Genomic DNA, 20,004 nt, shown 5'->3' on the forward strand with positions numbered 1-20,004 from the left:
TTTTTGTGACTTGGAAGAGAACGCTAGATAGCTCTAAACACTTTTAATATACGGACCTAGAGTTTAAAATTGCGGTATAATACGGACCTAGAGTTTAAAATTGCGTTATAATACGGACTTAGAGTTTAAAATTGCGGTATAATACGGACCTAGAGTTTAAAAATTGCGTTATAAGTAGGGACTTGTCTCAAACCATAAATGTTCGACTCCAGAACCTTAGTATTTATATATTTATTTCTGTAATTTTAAAACCTTACACTGACATTAAACATGGGCTCCTATGACCCTACATATCGTCCTGACAAACACAGTGGGCTTAACAAGAAATGCCTATTAAAGAAATTAAAATTAGTGGTTATTTCAAAATGATTGACTTATTTTACATGCTTGAAAAGAAATATTGGATTTGAGAAACCTCAAGTGCGTAGTGTAAGATATAGTAAACTGTGGTTTTCTGGTCAAAGTAAGATTTACCAACAAAGGAGGGAAGGTAAGGAGCACGTTAGTTGCTCCTGTACATTTCATCAAGAAATAAAATTCCTTAGTGTACAATAAAGTTGAGTCCACTTGGGGGATAAAGAGCATCCATCTGCTTTCTTGATAAGTTTTCGTGAAGTTCATCTGAGTTTCTTTGTACGATATTTCTAACATCAAACTTGTATAATTTTGTAAAGTTTCGCTCAGTTATTTTAAATTAAAAAATGCAATAATACTCTCTCAGATTGCTGTGTTAATTTGATATTTGTGTTTGTATCTTCTCTCTATCTATATCTGTTAGATAAAGTTAGGAATCTTTATTGCTGAATATTAAATCTTTATTGCATTATTTTAATACCAAGTGTGTAAAGGATCAAATAGTATTCTTAATTTATAATTAATATTATTGTTTGTTTTGATACTGTCCAGAAATATGTTTGAAGTTCAAAACCTTTTTGTAGCCAAAAGTATTAAACAAATTTAACTTTGATATAAGTATATTCAATCTAGATCAAAATAAATTCTTATCGTACAAAAAAATATATTTTATACAAATATTTGTTGCAAATATAACTATTGGCTTTATCTCATTGATCATGATCAATAATTTACACATTTTTGTTTTAAAACTTCAAATTAATTTATAGTCTCTTAATACTTATTTATAATACATTTATATTAAATGTAATTGTAAGCTTTAGAATATGAGTTTGGTATTTTTAAATAAAACACACTTTAAATTCACCAACTGTTAAACCTTTTTTATTGAATTTATGTTCTCAAAATTAATCTTATCAACTTAATTGCCTTTAATTTGTAGTAGGAGTTGATACTAGGCTATTAGGTTAGGTGCATTATCTAGTTTTAGGTTAGTATTAGTCTAATATTCTCCACTTCACTATTTAATTTTGAAAAATAGCAACAGACCATAGTTATTGTAGTGTAGGATATATATATATATATATATATATATATATATATATATATATAAATTGTTACGAGCAATTTTCAAGATTTAGTTGATGGAGAACTGAATATTTGAGATTCAGAGAAAATAAAACAAAAACATTTTTGTATCAAGGAAACACAATTTTTGAAGTTTTTTGTTATCGTTATTCCATTGGGATATTCATAGTACAAGAAGTTTCTGAACTGCTCATGGCTTATACCTAATTCATCCACCTGGGTTATTCATAATATTATTTTTCAAGTAATGCCTCTTTCTAGTGTGTCTTGAGTCTGAGCACTAAAAATTTGTTGCAGTTTGGAGGACTCGGCCACCAGCGGCAGTGACCTGTTATCTCCGCCCAGAGCCAACGGAGCTGAGGACTCACCCACCACTCCCACCCCTCTACTGTCAGGGGAGAGCACACCCCACGCCTCCCCCTCCTCCACCACCCCCCTGCCTGACACTCCAGAGCCCATCGTTAGGAAGATGGGTGAGTGGTACCAATTTGCCACAACAATTATTTGCTGATTTCTCATCATGGGAACTGTAATAAGAAATAACATATATACATTTTTGGAAGAATACAATTTTGTTAGAGAATTGAATACAATTCTCTTGCCATATTAAGTTTAGTCTTTTTTTGGAAAATTTTATTTTTATGGAGCTATTTTTTATATCAGCTATTGAAAAACTTCTGTTGTGTGATGTAGGTGAGGGGCTGAGTCCCAGTCCAGTTCGCCGGGTTGCCGAGCCACTGCGTCAGACCACAGCCGAAAATTCTCTCATTGAGCCCACAGAAGTGCTTGTCTGCCAGAGCCCTGTTCTCACCGCCGAGCCAGTTCTCACACCTCTAGGTTAGTGCTTAGTGAATACCTATTTGAAAATGTTTAAGAAATATCAATAATGTGTACACATTATGGTATTTTAGCTAGTACTTTTAATTTTGCTAAAGTTTTAATGTCTATGGGTAATAATTAATATCTTTAACCCATTGGAGACTGAGATTTTAACGCTATTGTGACAACCCAGGACTGAGTTTTTTTTTGTTTAAAAAACGTTTAAATAGTTTTTTTCAGTTATGGTGGTATAACTTACCTGTAAAAGTTTTTGTTGTGGAATTCAATGTGTGGTATATATTTACAAATAATTACAAATACATTTTTACTTTTTTTAGTATTTATTTACTGTATTGAAAAATTTCAAAACAGTTCTCCAAATGTAAAGGAACTTTACATTTTTTACATTGGTAAATTGTTTCTGATCGCCTTCCGTGATCATAACACACTTTACATCTTTTGGATGGTCTAGCTTTGTTTGTTGGAGGAATTTTTTCAATGAAATGTCCCCATTGTTTACATTGTAGCCTCATTGGTTTGGTCTAGTGAAGGCCTCCCTCCTGTAGGCCTATCAGGAAGCTGAACTGTTGATAGTAACTGGTCAACAATGTTTAGCCTAAATTCTGAAAGATGAATTTTCTTTTTAGTGACCAAGTTGTGTACAATACTGAGCATTACATAATGCAATATCAAAAAAGGTAAAAAAATAATTTTTTGTACCCTTTGGCACTCCTACGCATTACTGGAAAGGAGGAAAGTTTTTGGTCCTGCTTGTCTACCCCACCACATATACTTGTTGTAATCTACAACAAACATTTGGTTTTGAGGCTTACTACTGGATTTTGTTTTCTACTTACTTTCTCGCTGAGAAGTTACTTCTTGAAATCTGGTCTCTCGTTGGTATGTTGAAAGCATTGTCACATCCTTCCTATCTTTCCATTTCAGACACAACATGTTATTACTTGAGCGAAATGTTATTTCTCCTTTCTTCAGGTTTTTCTTTTTTTATTTCCTTGGGAACATTTTTTCTATTGGCTCTCAATGTACCAATGCAATAAGTATCTCTGTTTAGGAGCTCCAAAAAAAAGGTTTGGCGATGAATACCAATTGTCCATAAACATAAGTCGACCTTCACCAACTAAGTCTTCTGTCATTGTCAAAACAACTTGTTCACTAAACTAGCATTGTAGTGTCATGGTAATTTCCTTCCCAGTGTATATCTTGAAATTGTAGCAGTACCCTGTTACAGAATCACATACCTTATAAATCTTAATTCCAAACCTAGCCCTTTTTGAAGGGTTGAATTGGATGTAGGCTAACCTTCCTCGGAAGGACATCAAACTTTCGTCAATACAACAAAACTTTCCAGGTTTGAATACCCTTTTGAATGATGACAAAAGAGTAATTCAACAACTGGTCGGATTTTCCTTAGTTTGTCAGTTTGCAGAAGTGAGGATGAAAAGTGTAAGTATCTAGAAATAGATTTGAATCTGTCGCGTGACATAACCTCACTATAGATAGGACAATGAATTATTTGTCTGCGAGACCAATAGTCAGTTACTTTTTGTTTTGGGTTTTGTGACATCAAAACAACAAGGCTAAAGTAAGCCTTCATTTCATCCTTGGTTACATCAGTCCAATTATTATTAGGCCTAACATCACCTCCACCAAGAATTTTCTCCCTAGCATACTTGTTAGTTTCACTTACAACTTTATCCAGAACTCATTGGTTAGAAATGATTCAATACATCTAGCTCTGTACAATCAGCATTCAATTGCCTGGAAACAATTGGATTTATACCTGAATTTCCAGTAAAGTTGATTTGCCTTACTGTGTTTGTGTCATTTGTCCAGGTCCAAGTTTGGAGGTTAGGCCTATTGTCATTGTCGTCATCGTCATCACTACTATCACTTCGCCCGTCATTGTCACTGATTTCATCATTATCGTCATTGATATTCACAGTTTCGCCATCTAAATCACACACTATCACTATCACTTTCATTCAGTACATTATCCACATACGCCAGATAACTCCGACGAACGGAAAAAACACTTCATCGCGAGACGCCATGTTGCTCGACTGATCGCTGTTCTATTGCAAACAGTTACGGTATTCAGGTTTATGTTCGGTTTTTTTTGCATTCAGTTTCTTGTATTCGGATGTTAGATACCGAATAATATACGATTCAACTATCGATCGCTTGTTGGTGAACGGAATAACCATACAAATAACCGAGAATTATATCGATTGAACAAATCCCAAAATTCATGACGGACACTGTCCGTCATCCGTCTTTACGCGCTGTATACATGATGACGGGCAATATACGTCATCCGTCGCCAATGGGTTAAAGTTATAAATAAAGAAAACATCTTCAACAAAGAAGACATTATTAGATTATCAAAAGATTGGCAGTCTGTACTAAAGGAGTCTTTATTGATCTCTGATAGGTTGAGCTTTAGCCTCCCCAGCTTAGCTTTATAAATAGACTCACTTAGCTGGTTTAGCCACTTTCAGTTTAACATCTTTTGACTGAAGACTCTTCACAAATAGAATAAACAAAATAGAGTTCTGGAGTCAACAATATGTTGACATGGTGTGAACCGGACAACTTAAAGATGCAAAGATTACGGATAAAACAAAGATTACAAAAATATCTCTTCAAAACATGTTTTATAACTTTTAAAACTAATGCATTTCTGGGTGTAATTGGTGTTTTACTTTTGGGGTTGTTGTAATTTTTATACATTTGGTCAAATTTTACCGCACTATCAAGATTACTATGAAGTTCTTAAATTAACTTACCTTAAATTTCAAGTAGATCAGTGAATATAGCTGTGTATCACTACTCTGTTTCAGCTGATTAGTTGTTTCTGTATCATCATCATCATCTGACGTTTCCGTTATCACGGGTCGTCGTACACAGCCTCCTCCACTTTTGTCTGTCATTCCAGGTCTCCTCTTCCTCCACCTGCATTTTCTGTAGTCCCCTTCTCTCTATGTCTTTCCACACTTGGTCCTCCCATCTTCCTCTCGGTCTTCCTCTTGGTCTTCTTCCTCTCCTTCTCTCTATGTCTTTCCACACTTGGTCCTCCCATCTTCCTCTCGGTCTTCCTCTTGGTCTTCTTCCTCTTTCCTCCTTCTCCAGTGCTATTCTAGGCATTCTATTATCTCCCATCCTCTTCACATGCCCCATCCACTGTATTCTTCTTCTTTCCATTGTCTCTTGCAGTGAAACTACCTTCAATATTTCTCTGGTTATTTCGTTCCTTATTCTATCTCTTCTTGTAGTCTTCTCTATCCCTCTTAAAAATCTCATTTCTGCAGCTTGCAATCTGCTTAAATCATTTTTAGTCCACGTCCACGTCTCTGCTCCATATAATAAAATTGGTTGGAAATACCAAAATTTCTGTATCTTACAATAAATTAATGATTGCAGAGAAACTGAGGCGAACAGACGAGGTAATCCGGGAAGCGCTGGAGGAAAAGAAGCGGTTGGTAGCAGATATCCTGCGTGTGCCACGTGATGACTACGACAAACATCGCAGAGTTGGCAGCTGAGCCTAGTGGGGACAAGGAAGCTGCTGAGATCTTGCTAGCTGCCGTCACGCAAGGTATGAGCCTACTTATATACCGTTACCACCACGATCTGAGTGTTGTTCTAATAGGGCCGAGATAACACAATAATATAAATTTGTTCAGATACTTTTATTTAGCAGTGAGTAAAAAATTAGTTTAACCAACATAAATAAAAAATTTACATTTCTAAATATAGCTGGATTTACCTTAATTTATTACGAGTATGTTGTTAAAAGTGAAATATTGTATCTAAATTCTTATTGTTGATTGTGTGATGTTTACTATAGAATGTGAGATTTTATTAACAAACACATTATTGGTACCATAGTAATAGTGTTAAACAGTTGTATTAGTAATAAAGACATTAATGAAAAGAACGTGTTGACATCAGACCTTTTGTGTTGTTTTTACTCTGCAGCTAAACATTTAGATTTTTTATACCAGTTACTACGAAATTAAAAAAAAAAAAATCAATTGAAGTATTATGATTTGTAATAAAAACTATTATGTTCTTATTATGTTATGTAATATAAAAGTTTACATTTTCAAATATATTTAAAATTATTCAGAATTCATATTAACTAGTTGGATGAATATAGCTTCTTCTTAATTTATACAACATATTGCATGTGCGATAAAAATGAGTTTGCAATTTGTTCTCTTTCTACCAATCCGAATTTGTAAAAAATTTAGTTATATTTCGCTATATTGAGAAATTAAAAAAATATATACAGTGCTTATAAGTTGTTTGTGTTAATATGGAATGTCCTCCACAATAACAACCTTTTAATAAGGAAATATTTATGTTCGTTTATTCAGCCAAAGTGAATACAGAAATATAACAAATATTGTTAGCATTTCCTTTAAAAGTTTCAAATGAAAGCCATGAAAAGATGGCAACTATGACGTGTTTCTCTGAAACCAACTGCAATAATTGTTATTACAGTACGCAATGTACTGACATTGTGTGGTTTTGCAGCCAACAAGTTGTGGTCTGTGGTGAACGAAGCTTTAAGAGTGACTGAAGAGGAGGCAGTGAGTGCCAGTGCCAGTGCCGGGCCGGACGGTACACGGCACCGGTTTCCTGGCGTGCCGGCACATCAGCTGCACCACATCTCCAGTACACTCAACTCCCAGTTGTCAATGCTCCTGGTTAGTAGCCTTTCCTTGTACTCTGGCTTCTCTGAGACCTGGGTTTTTATTGTCATTTTTAACAGCAGTTAACAAACCAAACAAAATCAAGTTGACATTTTAATTAATGAATAATTTTTGTTTGTTTATGCTGGGGAATTTCCAGTGTATGACAATTTCAAAAAATATTGACTAAATAGCTTTTACATTTATACTTGTGTATTTATATTAGAAGTTAAATTGTGTAGAATGTAAGTGAGTAACCGTGATATAAAAAGAAACTAAATATGCTGTTCTTAATACAGATAACACAGTTGATTAGTTTTTACTTCAGTAAATGAAGTTACCTTTGTGAAGAGAACTGTTTTTGAACAAGGATAGATTGAAGTATTTTAATTTGCAACTTTTTCTAAATCAATGGTGTAAGTAGGAATTGGCTTTGAGGGGTAGGGGAAATGGAATAAATCTTTATAAATTACATAACCTTATTCAAATTTAAATATTTATTACTGTATTAAAAACCACTTGAATGGCTGCTATATGAGTATTTTTTTTAAATTTTTATGGCTTCTAGTAAGGGAGGAGTTCTAACCCCATTATCCTTAATTACACTATCATTCTAAAGTCATGCAGATAGTTATTTCCTTCTTAAGAATCATGCAGGATTGTATCTAGTGCATAAATGGTAATGGTAGCTGCAATTATTACAATTTTTTTACTTCTTTCTTACTTACTATAAAATAAAACTCAACTTATTTACAAAATGCTTAGTTTCCTGTTGAATTATGGTGTGGATCTACTTTATGACGGAAGTTACCCTGGTGGCTAGATATTCAAAATGTGAGCAGCTACACGCCCACGTACGAGCGTTTGCCCGCAGATTGTCCTCATGACCCTAGTGAGTTCCATTACCAACACACTGTTCTGTTACAGAATGTAATGACAGCCAGAGACGAGGAAAGGGAGAGATTACGACAAGAGGTACAGCGGTCTCGAGAGCAGCTACACGCCATGTACGAGCGTCAGCCCGCAGATTGTCCTCATGACCCTAGTAAGTACCACATCAACTGAAAAATTGTATTTTATATTAGTGATGATTTGGTTTAAATATTGTACCATATCGATTAATAGTCATGATGAGTTGAGGTTTTTGGTTCCAATTTCAGTTGTAAACATTCTTTCTCTTCATCAAGAGATCTTTCACTAAATACCCATATCACTAAACAATTTTACTACAATTTTGTAACAAATCGATCTTGCAACGGCAGCATAAAATCTGAACTAGACATAGTAAAACGATTGTGCTCCAAAACAAAGACGCTTTGACATTCGTAACAAACAATAATGGTAAAAACGAATAAACTTAATGCGGCATTAATAATTTTAAGCAAAGTTATAATCCTGATGTGGAACGAGCAGTTGTGTCCTAACGATGGGCATAATCTTTATGGGAATAACAGCTGACTGGGGCCATGGAACAAACATTGATTACTTGTCGTAACCCCAAAAATCACAGTGGAATCAAGAACCTTCTCATCACTATTCTGTACAGCACTTTCCTTATTTAAATTGGTCTATAGTTTAACAAGCTTTTAAATGTTACAAGTAGCAGAGATGTGTCAATATTTTTGAAAACAAACCTCGGCAAAAGTATACTAAAAAGTCAATGGTGTTAAATTGATATGTAGCAATTAATTGACACTTTTGTCGAACATCAACCTTATTAACACGCACTGATTATGGAAAACAACTGTTATTTTGTGATAGTTAATTATTAAAATTATAAATCATTTTTCACATCTTTCTAAGAGATATATTTAGTACTAATATATCTTCTTGTCCTTGTGCTGATTTACTATATCTACAAGATCACTACAACAAGCGATTTAATGCATGAATTAGTATTTCATGTATTTAACTTCTATTGGCACATCTCTAGTTTGAAGCCTTAAAACATTTTTATAACCTGTATACATTTTAATTCTGAGTTCTGCCTTATAACCATGATTTTTATATGTATATACAATTTTCTTGATTATTGATTTTTTATAACAAAGAGTGTGTGGATTTTCTTAACAAATTTTACAAATGCTTCCAATTTTAGAAACCCATTAATAGTGTCTGTAAGCTTGTCAAGACATGAGATAAAATGCCATTAAATTAGTATGAACAATATTAAAAGCCACCTAAATTTAATGTTTTAAAATATGAGTATATTGGCATATTGGTTTGAACGAGTGTTTTAAAACACAAATGTTCATACTTAGGTTTTGCATTTACATGTAATATGCAATGCAATAAACATATACTTTATTAACACTTTTAAAAATATGGTGTTATTTTTCTAATCAGTAAATCATTGTCAGAGAAAATTAAAACTAGACCCTAATAAAAGTTCTTTATAAATTGTATAAAATCTTTTATAAACATTGTCATTGATAATCTGCTGTAAATAATAATTATTCAACTAATATAGAAACTGAATAATTTTAAAATTGTTAGGTGGTAAAGTCCTGAAGAAGTGTTACGTCTCCAATCAAATAAAGGTAATTTCAGCCCACGTATTTTGACAAAAAAAATTTGTTTGGACTAAAATATGAATATTTTTTAAAGAGGCACTCTTTATATAATGCAAGACATTGCTGTATGTAATTCTCAAATTGTATGCACACCCTAACTCTGATATTTTTTCACTCCAATTTCCAGCATGATATTCCCCTTAAGCAATACAGGTTTTTGTTGATCACGTCAAATAGTTATAACCAAATTATTCAATCCAAAACAGTAGCTTTATTCCTATAAGCCAGTACAAGCATAATCAAGTTTTTCCACATCCCATGTCTATAAATATTTGGTACAGTGTGTTTTGTTTTTGTTCCGCTTTTACCTTATTTTGTGCCACTCCTACGAATCCTGTTGAAAGACCACATTGGACACAGTAGCCTAGTAAATGCTTTGCTTTCCAGTAGATATTGACGCAGCATGTGCTGGCATGAGCAAACATGTTTGCAGTATAGAGGAGCCCGAGACAACGACCACCCACGTACCGACCACGCCAGAGGTGAGTCACCTGCGTCCACTTTCTTTTAAATGAGGGAAAGGCACAACAATTTGATTTGTTCAAATTCTATGAACTTTTACATGAAAAAACCCGAAATGTTGTGCAAGAATGGAAACATTCTAGTTAGAGCTCATTTTCTAATAATCTGTAAACTTTATAAGTGCAGTATTGTCTCTTTAATCTGCTTGTACTATTATAGCTCAGTGCATGAAATTCAAATGATTATCGTTGTTAAAGTATTTCTATTGAGCTTCCATCAGCTTAGGTGTACACATAAAATTTGGTCACGGCCCTAAGTTAAGTTTATAAGTTTCACTGGACTAGCCTTTTCATTTCTGCATATTTCAAATAAACATACATTTAAAAATAGCCTATTTTACTCTTGAGTACAGTAACATTTGGATTCTATTTTGTGGACAATAGCGATTTCTTTGACAGTTTTGACCAGGTGTAGGTGTATAAATACTGAAAATTCTAGTCTCACTGTTTTCTTGTGAACCAGGAGTTCCAGTTATGTTGGGAACAATTGTAACTCACGGACTGAGATTTTACACCACCAAATGTGTTCCAATGGTAGTACCTTCACTGAAAACTATAAACACTCCCCTGGGCGAATAATGGCAGCACACTTCTGAGATGAATTAGTTCACCCCTTCTGCCGTGGTGATACACCTATTCACAGTTTTCTAATTTTAACAATTCTATTCAAACAAAACTATTATGTTACACATAATCATAAAAATTAATCATAATCTTATGAGGATTCAGTTAATAAAATAGGCATTTGAATTTTCATCGAAATTTTTTAGTTGCCATCTTTGTAGCACATAACAAAAAAATTAGTAATGAAACCATAAAATAATGTCTTCAGTAGTAATTAGTTATAGTAAGTTGCAATAACACAAATCAGAACAGGAATAACAAACAACTGCCACACTGTCAATGGAGTGATGCATTAGTTTTACATATTAATTCTAGTTAATATCACAAGTAGAACGATTTACATTCAGTAAACAAGGAAAACATTACTGCAAATAGGTTATTTCATTAGAAGTTCAAAATACCGCTTGATGGCACAAAGCAGAGAGTTGGCAATGCAGATTATGGAGATTGGATTTTAGTGCCTAGTTTCCTGAAATGGCGAATGCTCGGGAGAGGGTTAATTTCAATAGTAATTCCATATTATTTTTATTTTCTTGGGAATACTATCCCTGACATTCATAATGTGGAAACTACATTGATACTGCCTATATAAGTGCTTATTTGTTTCCAACACTGTTGTTACTGAACACGTGTGGCTGCGTGTAAAAAAATAATTTTCGAATCTTTCACCCTTTATGGATGATGCTTAAATGTGGAGAATGCAGGTCAGAGAGGTTAGATAACATTTTACAAAAATTCAATTTTGTAAATTATAACTGAATAAGCAATTAATTGCACATGAACATCTCCTACAAAACGAGGGGGTGTGTTTATGTGTGATTCTTAGAATATGGTTGGTTTTTGTTGTTCCATCAATAAAACGACAAGGTTTATTGAGATTATTGTTTCTCTTCCCAAAAACTTGTACTCCTTCACTCAGTGCCTCTCCTAGAAAATATATACTACTTCTTTCTCCTAATTTTTATATATGGGGGACACACATCTACATCTCCGATCTTTGACTATCAAATTGATACTTGAGACTCTCAACATAATTGATATTAAGAATTAGAAGTCCTCCACATTGTAAGATACCTTGAACAGTTACCTCTACATTTCTGGAATTCACGTATTGTAAGCCTGAAAGTCTGTCACCTTGGCTTCTCCTCCAACCTAGCTTACAACTCTTGAACTTTTAACTTTTCTAAAACTTAGGCATTTCAGCTCAAATTTTTTTTGGATTTTCCTCTTACCACTCACCATTGACCTTTGTAAATAATGTTTCTTTACACACACATACTTTAAAGTATCATAATCAACTGGCTTTGTAGATAATATGAACATTTCATTCATATCTGGTGTTACCAATAGTTTTTTTTTCTCCCCTTCCTGAGGGAAAAGGACAGTTTGTCCCCGCGCTTAGTCCTAAAAGGACCTTTGCACCTCCCTTACTTTAATTTTGTGTCCTCAAAGTCCGAGGATTTTGCAAAAACAATCAGATTTGAGGGCTCCTGTTCTCTGATATTCTTGGGGCTGAGGAGATATGCTCCCAGGTATCTTTTCCGAGTTTCTAAGATGGCAGGACAATCTAACCAAATGTGCTCTGCTGATTCCTCCTCTTCTCCACAGAGTCTACAATCGTTAGTCTGGCTAAGGCCTACCTTCATTAGATGTTTCCTTAGGGGGCCATTTCCTGTCAACATTCCTAATATTAGTCTTATATCCTCCTTTTCCTGATCTAAGAAAGCTGTCCACCCTTTAACGTAAGGAGAGATAAACATTTTGGATAGTCTTAATCCTGAGGCTTTACTCCAATTAATGTTTCTTATTCTCTTTTCCCAATCTTTGACCAGAGCTTTAATGTTGCAGAAGGCTATCCCGCAACCTGTAGTAAATTGCCAATATGTCTGTTGTAGGTGTTTGTTGATGCTCTATCCGGCGAAGCGGAAACTCAACTGGAGACTGCGGCTGAGGCGGAGTGATGAACACTTCGGCCCCACTGTCTCTCAACTCGCGTGTTGGCGTCGGCCAGCCTCGTACCTTCGTGGATCTGAGTACATGTCTCATCTCGTATAGTAGTATTATCGCGTGTACAGTAAGTAAGCCTTGCCCTAGTGCCTAGTGTTGTCGTTACCATCCCGGACTCCATATAGTGGTGCTCATTCCAACATAAGTTGTTGTACAGATAGACTATCATACGATCACTTTTTTATTATATAATATATAGATGCATAATAATTAATTATGGATAATCAAAGATTTGTTATTATTTGGATAAGTTTACGCGAGTGTTGTTTAACTCATTTTTTATTAAGTTTAATTAATTGTGGGTTTAATTTATTAAGATGAAGGTATTGTAGAGTAGATGTAAGATGTTTCCTATATGCATTTATACAGTATTGTACCGGTGCGGCTATGTATGTATGGTGCTACATTTTAGGCCACACGCTAGAGGTAACTTTTCCTTCTTTCTGTGATAATTAAAAAGAGTTTATATCAAAAAGAATATAATTTGAGTTTGTTTTCTCAAAGAGCCCAGTACTATTGAGTGGATCGTTGGCCATAATCGTGTTATTTATTGTAATGTTGTTTGGAAAAGTAGCTTTAACTTAAGACTATAGTGTAATTGTTTCAAAAAAGTTACCTCTAGTTTTGATCTGTGTATGTAATATTTTTTGTAAAGAACATTTTTGTATATTGTGGTCCTGCATAAAGCTATTTCTATTAACACTTATTTCTGGTTTTTATCACTAGTGGTTACTTGTATCACGATTTGAATTTTTGTGCAGTATTAATAAGCATTCTTTTGTAAATTATGAACTGTATTCATAAGTGTTACTCAAATGTTTTTCTTGTTATAAAAAATTCAAAATTAGTGTACAGTTGTTTTTGGTCACCCAGATTTAAACCTAAACAGAATGGTTGACAAGATAAAAACGTAGAAATTACTTTATCACTCAGATGTATATCATTGTGTTTGTAATTTGAAAACGACCTTTTTCTACAAAAACCAGGCTGTGTTTCCCATCACTGTTATGCATTTGTAGTCTATTACATTTTTCAGTTTAAATGCTGTGCCAAACATACCTAAATAACGAATTACTTTGAAAAATTGTTTATAATTTATGTGTATTGAATTTTTGAACAAGTAATGTTTGTTTGCTTAGTAAATATCTAAACAACTATGAAATCTGTTTCTCCTTTTACCTGACTGTGTTTTGTATGAAAATGTAGAAAGTTACATTGAGGTATTTTATAACCAAAGTATCACTGTAAATAAGACAAGTATATCTGTAAAATATTTATATACAGTTGGTAGGAGCTGATGATGGCCTATATGAACATTGATATAGAAGCATGCAATATGTATAACCCCAGCTGACGAGCTAGTGTATATTCTTGTAACTCACATAATGTATTGTACATAGACTGAATCACGTAAAATAAACACATATTGATATATAAATAGTATAAGTGTTTTGTTTTTTTAAACATTGTCCACTCGAGTTATAAGTTAACATTATTTCATTTAACAACGAAAAGTCTTATTTTATTATGATCAGGAAAAATCACAGTTGCTGCTACATAAAAAGAGGAAGAGAACTTTGGTGAATTGAAGGATATAGACAAGATGCATTGTAAATTTACTTTTCCTATCACAGGTTTTGAACAGATCTTTCATTTGTTGTTTTGTACACCATATCTAGAATGAAATATGTTGGTTGTTCTATGAAACCCACAGCAGCATGACCATAAATAAATAAATAATACAAACAAATTTAATGTAATCAAATGATGAGTTTCTAAGTGCAGATGTCTATATTTCATCTCATATTATTAGAGACATCTCATATTTGCACAATTATCCAAGAATATAACCACAGAAGTAAGAGCCGAAGACAGAAAAGATGATAGTGCATGTTCAACCATTGAATCATGTCACGCAGTAGGCTGACATCTTTTGTTTGCAGAGGAAGGGGGATGTGAGTACAAATTTCTGTATGATTTTCTGTGTGTCTTATCTGTCCACAGGATATCTCTAGAATTAAATAGATTTGAAGTTTTGCAAGGAACCTCAGTTGAGATTTATTATTCTTAAAATCTTAATAAAAGGTGAATAAAAAAGTGAAATTTGTGAAAAGTATATTTACAAATATAATACAATCTTGTTTTCTGTATCTTTTCTATCTCTCATTTTCAAATGATTTTTGGTAAAAATGAGGGGCAAGCTCTTCCAACCACTCTGGCTCGATAACGGTCAACTCCCTCATGTAGGTCCGATCAGTCTGGAGAATCTCACAGAACAGCACCCTAAACGTGTCAACAGGTAAATTAGTAATAATGAACATTGTACATTTTTATATGCAGCAAAGAACTATTAATAAATAACCTATCTCTGATTAAGTAAATATTTTAAAACATCAATACAAATATCTCCTTCTCTCAAAATTCTTCTAAAGCATTCTTAAAAATAAAAATTTTAAACTAACTATTTTATTCTTGCTATAAAAATTAGCAGTCTATCTTTATGCACCTGTTAGCTGGTATTGTCTAAGATTGAAAGAAATTCTGCATGTTAGCTAAAAATAACATTTTTATCCGAGAAACCAATATAAAATCACTTACTTTACTGGATACTGCACACATACGGTTAATGTGTAGCAGTTGTGCTGTAAGGTGATATGTAGATAGCATTACTCTGCTAAATCATTGCTTAAAATTGGAAATCTTATTCAAATCTTAATTTTTAATTTAAAAAAGCAAAGGTTAAATAAAAAAAAATGTCATGTCACCTGATTTTACATTAATACATACATTTTAATACTAAAGTGTAAAATATTCATAATTTCTATTTAGGTTGTTTCAGCATTGAATAAAATGCATCTTTTTATAGATTACATAAAGACAAAACAGAGAAAATATACAGTATCTAATTAATACACAAGTCCTGAACTAAGTGTCTATTATATAAAAATGTAATAGTATTTCTCTATTTGTATGTTTTTACTCAACACGTAAAAACTACTGGATTGATTATATGACAGCACAACCATATGTTTAATTAATGTAAACAACATTATTTCAATTTGTTCACATTTATAGTTTAGAAAGGATAAAGTAAGCTTGATAGTTACAACACTTCTGTTTCAACATTTTCTGCAACCACCTTTGAGTACAGAGTAAGAAAATATCCAGATAAGAAATAAAAAGTTTCAGTAAAAACTATATTTTTGTACTCCCCCATAGTGTGCTAATACAATAAAAAGTTTTTTTTTTTTTTAGTTAAAGTTCTATTTGAATTTAGGTTTCTGAAGTTCTAGTAGGGCAAAATAATATAAAACTTCAATTTTTTAAATGAATTTTACATTTTTGTATATATTTTATAATTAATTTAATATAAAACTAAAAAGAATTCACTGCAAGCACAGATACAATCACTATTTCAAATAAATAAACTCATTAGTCGTAAAACATTACAAAGGAACAAAGCTTACACACCGGCCTCAAGATTTTGAACCAATCAATCCTGTATGGAAAATCCTGTCAAACGCACCAGCGTCAAGTCCAAAGAAGCGGTCGGTAGCTACATGGATCAATAACAGAAAACCAGGAACAATAAAAGGAACACAGGTGTTGTCCGACATTCAGCTAATACTCTAGTGCATCCTATCACTGATTTTACAAACTAAATTCATGACAAAAATAAAAACTTAAATTATGAAATTTCCTGTAATACGCATGGGAAGGATTAAGTATGCAGTGCTTGGTTAGTACTGTAATGCAGACATCAAAGACAAAGTTTAATACCTAACTTTTATTATAAATTTAGAGACTGTTATAAAATCTTAGTTGTCTTTTGAAAGAAGTAGGCTCCTCAGACCTCCTTATCTATAAATCTTCTTGATCAGGGCAACAGAACAAACTCAATTGTTGTACCAGAAATATTTTAGACCGGATCTAAATTACAATGGCCGAAATTAGATGCTTTATAACCGAAGTAGGCTTCTCAGACCTGTGTATGTATACCTATCAGAGAAACAAGTTAAAATCAACTATTGCACAAAAAAAAAACTAAGACTGGAGTAAAATTACAATCACCATAAATAACACTTTTTGACATATTTTGTTACCGTAGTAACAAGGCAAACAAAATATTGCCGTCAGAAATATAATTCACTTGAACCAGAAGTGCTCATTACACATGCAAAGCCTACGAAATTACGTGTGAAGCCTCAGGTAACTGCTACTATTTTATAAAGCCACAGGTTGCTGACCTACCTGCAGGACTGAAGAGAGGGGTAGTATAGATGTTGTGTTTCATCTGTCATAAAATTTTATATTGAAGAAGAAAATTCAAGATGTTATCATTAACAACTTTATAAGTGGAAACATTCGAAGAGCACAATCTTCTCGAAAGCCATAGAGAATTAAAGTAAGAGCTACAGATTAAGTTTTAGGACGGCACAGGCTTCATTTCCAGTTTTAATTCTGTGCAACAAAGCTGTGCACATTAAATTTGTGACTACAATAGTTTTCAAAATTAATAAAAGAATACAGCTAATTTCACGGTTGAGAGCCATCTTCTGCTCATAAAAGTCCATTATCGCAATCTTTATGAATTTTGTTCTGCACAGAACTCCCTTATATGACAAATATTATGGTTTAGATACTTTAAACAAGGGCTAATGGTGTGCTCCTTAAAGCTACTCAGATACTATAAGGACCAGAGTTTTTCCTTTGGATGACGTGGAATCTTGTACAGATTGGCAACCAGCTTTGTGTGGTGCCTAAAGGATGGAAGAATTTGGTATTTGAAACTGAATTTATAAATATGCTATTACAATCAGAATGCAGGGTCTCTGTGGTTAAAATTCCGAGCAAATGGATGGACTGCCTCTGTTGCCAATGGCCATTGAAACATTTTAAATGAAACTACCTAAGATATGTACAGTGGAAATTGGTCTACACTAATTTCATTCAGTTAACCTTCAGCAAATGGCTATCAACATCTGAAGTTGTTAATTTTTTGTACAAGGCCTAACAAATTTCAATCAGTGGATTTTATCTTTAATTTTTGGAAAATATGGGTTAAATATTTTGTTTTTGTCGCTTCAATTTGTTGTCATGAATTTAATTTTAGGCTGAAAAATATCACACAGTCAGCAACACAATGATTTTCATTCAATTGTTCACTTTAAAAATATAACTCTGCATAGATTTATAATACTTTTGTTACATTTTTTCACTATCAGTATGAAACAGTGAAATTTCTTGGATTTGTAAAATTGAACTCTTACGTTTCTAACGGATAAATTGTGAGATGTTATACCATACTCACCATTGTGGCTGCTCGAGGGTGTAGAGCACAGATGTGGGATGCACATGTAGCACCATATCCCCACGCAGAGTCTTGTACACTCCGGAGTGGTGCAGGTACGCTGCGTTCGGGAAGAATCCGGCAGTGATGCATCGGCGCACTTTACCGCTGTCTCCTATAACAGGATTCCCCAGTACTGATTCTGAAATTTTGTTAAGAAACTAGCAGAAGAAATAGTTTTCACCTGAATATACCCATTCAACTCTGAAGTGTAATAAAACAATTGAAAACTCAAGATTTTATTTCACAAGAATTTTAATCACTAGTAAATAAATGCGTCACAAAAACATGTTGCAGATTACCACAGATGGTATAAGTTCTCGACAAACCCACCATAATGTGTGGGTTTTCAGGGTTAATATTTTTACAGATGGAAGAAATTTGTTCTAAAATTTATTACCAATTAACATTTATTTATTTTGTGAAGGTTTCAATCAATTAAAAATGGAATTCCACACAGAAACTTTGATTGCTGCTGCAGCAGATTTTCCAGTGTTGATATTTTACAAACAAAAGAACGAATCAATGGAGTTGGGTACAGGTAAGCATTTAATTGTAGGTTGTGTCTTATCCATGTTACAATTTGAAGGGCAGAAAGAGAAGTTTCCAAATTGCTGGTACTTAGTTGACCAACAAAGAGCCCTTGGCGCTCCATGGATACCCCCCCCCACCCCCCCCCCCCCCCACCCCCCCCCCCCCCCACCCCCCCCCCCCCCCACCCCCCCCCCCCCCCACCCCCCCCCCCCCCCACCCCCCCCCCATGAAGTAAAATTAAAATAGAGTATCTTTTACACTACTATCCTTACAATAAAATCTTATTAAATATTATTTGTTACAAAGCTATTATGTAATTACAATGTTTTTAAACTTTCACATATTCGAGGGTTATCCAGAAAATAGATTACATTTAGCTGCTAGGGGCCATTTTAATGTCAGGGTTTCTCTGTTCATTAGCTATCAAGCGGTGCTAGTGGAAAAGTTACTTTTGCTCCTTGTTGTTTCACAATAGCAGTTTAAAATGTGTGATTCAATTGGAAACTCCACTAATTGTAAAGTGCGGTTGGTAGTACAGTTTTTGTTGCATAAGCACAATAAACCGATTGAGATTTATCACAAAACTCTGTGGAGTTTATGGGAACGATGTGATTACTGAAAGTGGAGTGCGTCAGTGGTGCATTAGGTTTAAAAATGTTCGAAATAATGTGCACGATGATAAACAAAGTGGACAGCCGAGCACTGTGACTGATTAAATTGTCTCTGAAGTCGATGATAAGATTAAGAAGGCCGCCGATTCACAATAACAGAACTCTCACTTAGTTTTCCTCAAATTTCAAGAAGTTAGTTACACGAAATTGTTACTTATGGTAACCTAAGTTTTGTGCAAGATGAGTAACGTCCACAAACGGTAAATCAGACTCGAGAAGGTGTGGATGCTTTATAGAGGGAGGTGTTGCCACATCTGCCTTACAGTCCGAACCTTGCACCCAAGGAATACCACCTGTTTCTAGGTCAATTAAGACCTGGCTTACAATGCAGTGCTTCGATGACGACGTGGAATTGCAGGAGGATGTAAACTATCTGGTTAACCCTTTGGCTGCTAAGAATTTTTTGATATGTTATCCCAAAAGTGCTCAGGTTTTTATCGGATTTTATCCCAAAAGTGCTAAGCCTAAAATGGTGAATTTGTAGAGTTTTACTAAAAAATCATAAGTTCCTCAAATTTTAACCTATTTCATTGATTTATGTTTTGTTTTGTAGTATAATATATGTAAGAAAATAAAAAATAATACATTTTGAAAAATACAAAACTATGTAAACAAATAAATAAATATTTTTTGTTTTTTTTTTCAACTTTGACACAGAAAAACATAATTAAATTTAACTTATATTTTTTTAAATACATTTTAACCTAAAACCATATGTTGTTTTGAGTACATACTGAAATTTTC

The 20,004-nt window shown here is 33.6% G+C and overlaps 2 protein-coding genes and 1 long non-coding RNA gene across 11 annotated transcripts in view; 2 read left to right on the plus strand and 1 right to left on the minus strand.

Annotated features, from left to right (window-relative positions):
- The window catches only part of LOC124364989 (rho guanine nucleotide exchange factor 11-like), a 770,637-nt gene extending 763,677 nt beyond the window's left edge, over positions 1 to 6,960 (plus strand). For all 9 annotated transcript variants that reach the window (XM_046820851.1, XM_046820856.1, XM_046820853.1 and 6 more), the window contains 4 exons: positions 1,741 to 1,916; positions 2,137 to 2,280; positions 5,704 to 5,878; positions 6,823 to 6,960. In XM_046820851.1, the coding sequence (XP_046676807.1) occupies positions 1,741 to 1,916; positions 2,137 to 2,280; positions 5,704 to 5,825 (442 nt within the window). In that variant the 3' untranslated portion in view covers positions 5,826 to 5,878; positions 6,823 to 6,960. The remainder of the gene's footprint in view (positions 1 to 1,740; positions 1,917 to 2,136; positions 2,281 to 5,703; positions 5,879 to 6,822) is intronic.
- A 458-nt stretch (positions 6,961 to 7,418) lies between these two features.
- Positions 7,419 to 12,641, plus strand: LOC124364996. Its single transcript, XR_006922688.1, has 3 exons — positions 7,419 to 7,872; positions 9,941 to 10,035; positions 12,594 to 12,641. It is a non-coding gene; the product is annotated as an uncharacterized LOC124364996 (long non-coding RNA).
- Positions 12,642 to 14,851: 2,210 nt separating this feature from the next.
- On the minus strand, positions 14,852 to 18,710 carry LOC124365593 (probable ATP-dependent RNA helicase DHX35). Its single transcript, XM_046821586.1, has 3 exons — positions 18,690 to 18,710; positions 18,017 to 18,216; positions 14,852 to 14,988 (listed from the first exon to the last, which is right to left on the minus strand). Exons 1-3 carry the CDS (start codon positions 18,708 to 18,710, stop codon positions 14,862 to 14,864), a joined length of 348 nt encoding a protein of 115 aa, XP_046677542.1. The 3' UTR covers positions 14,852 to 14,861.
- Between the last annotated feature and the right edge of the window lie 1,294 nt (positions 18,711 to 20,004).

This window comes from Homalodisca vitripennis, chromosome 6 (genome assembly GCF_021130785.1).
Source record: "Homalodisca vitripennis isolate AUS2020 chromosome 6, UT_GWSS_2.1, whole genome shotgun sequence".
Classification (NCBI taxonomy): domain Eukaryota; kingdom Metazoa; phylum Arthropoda; class Insecta; order Hemiptera; family Cicadellidae; genus Homalodisca; species Homalodisca vitripennis.

Coding starts and splice junctions, on each gene's coding strand:
- LOC124365593 (XM_046821586.1), bottom strand. CDS start 18,710: ATGGAGCGCCAAGGGCTCTTT. Junction 18,217..18,689: donor TGGAGCGCCAAGGGCTCTTT/GTTGGTCAACTA, acceptor TTCTTCTGCTAG/TTTCTTAACAAAATTTCAGA. Junction 14,989..18,016: donor ACCCTCGAGCAGCCACAATG/GTGAGTATGGTA, acceptor TGACACGTTTAG/GGTGCTGTTCTGTGAGATTC.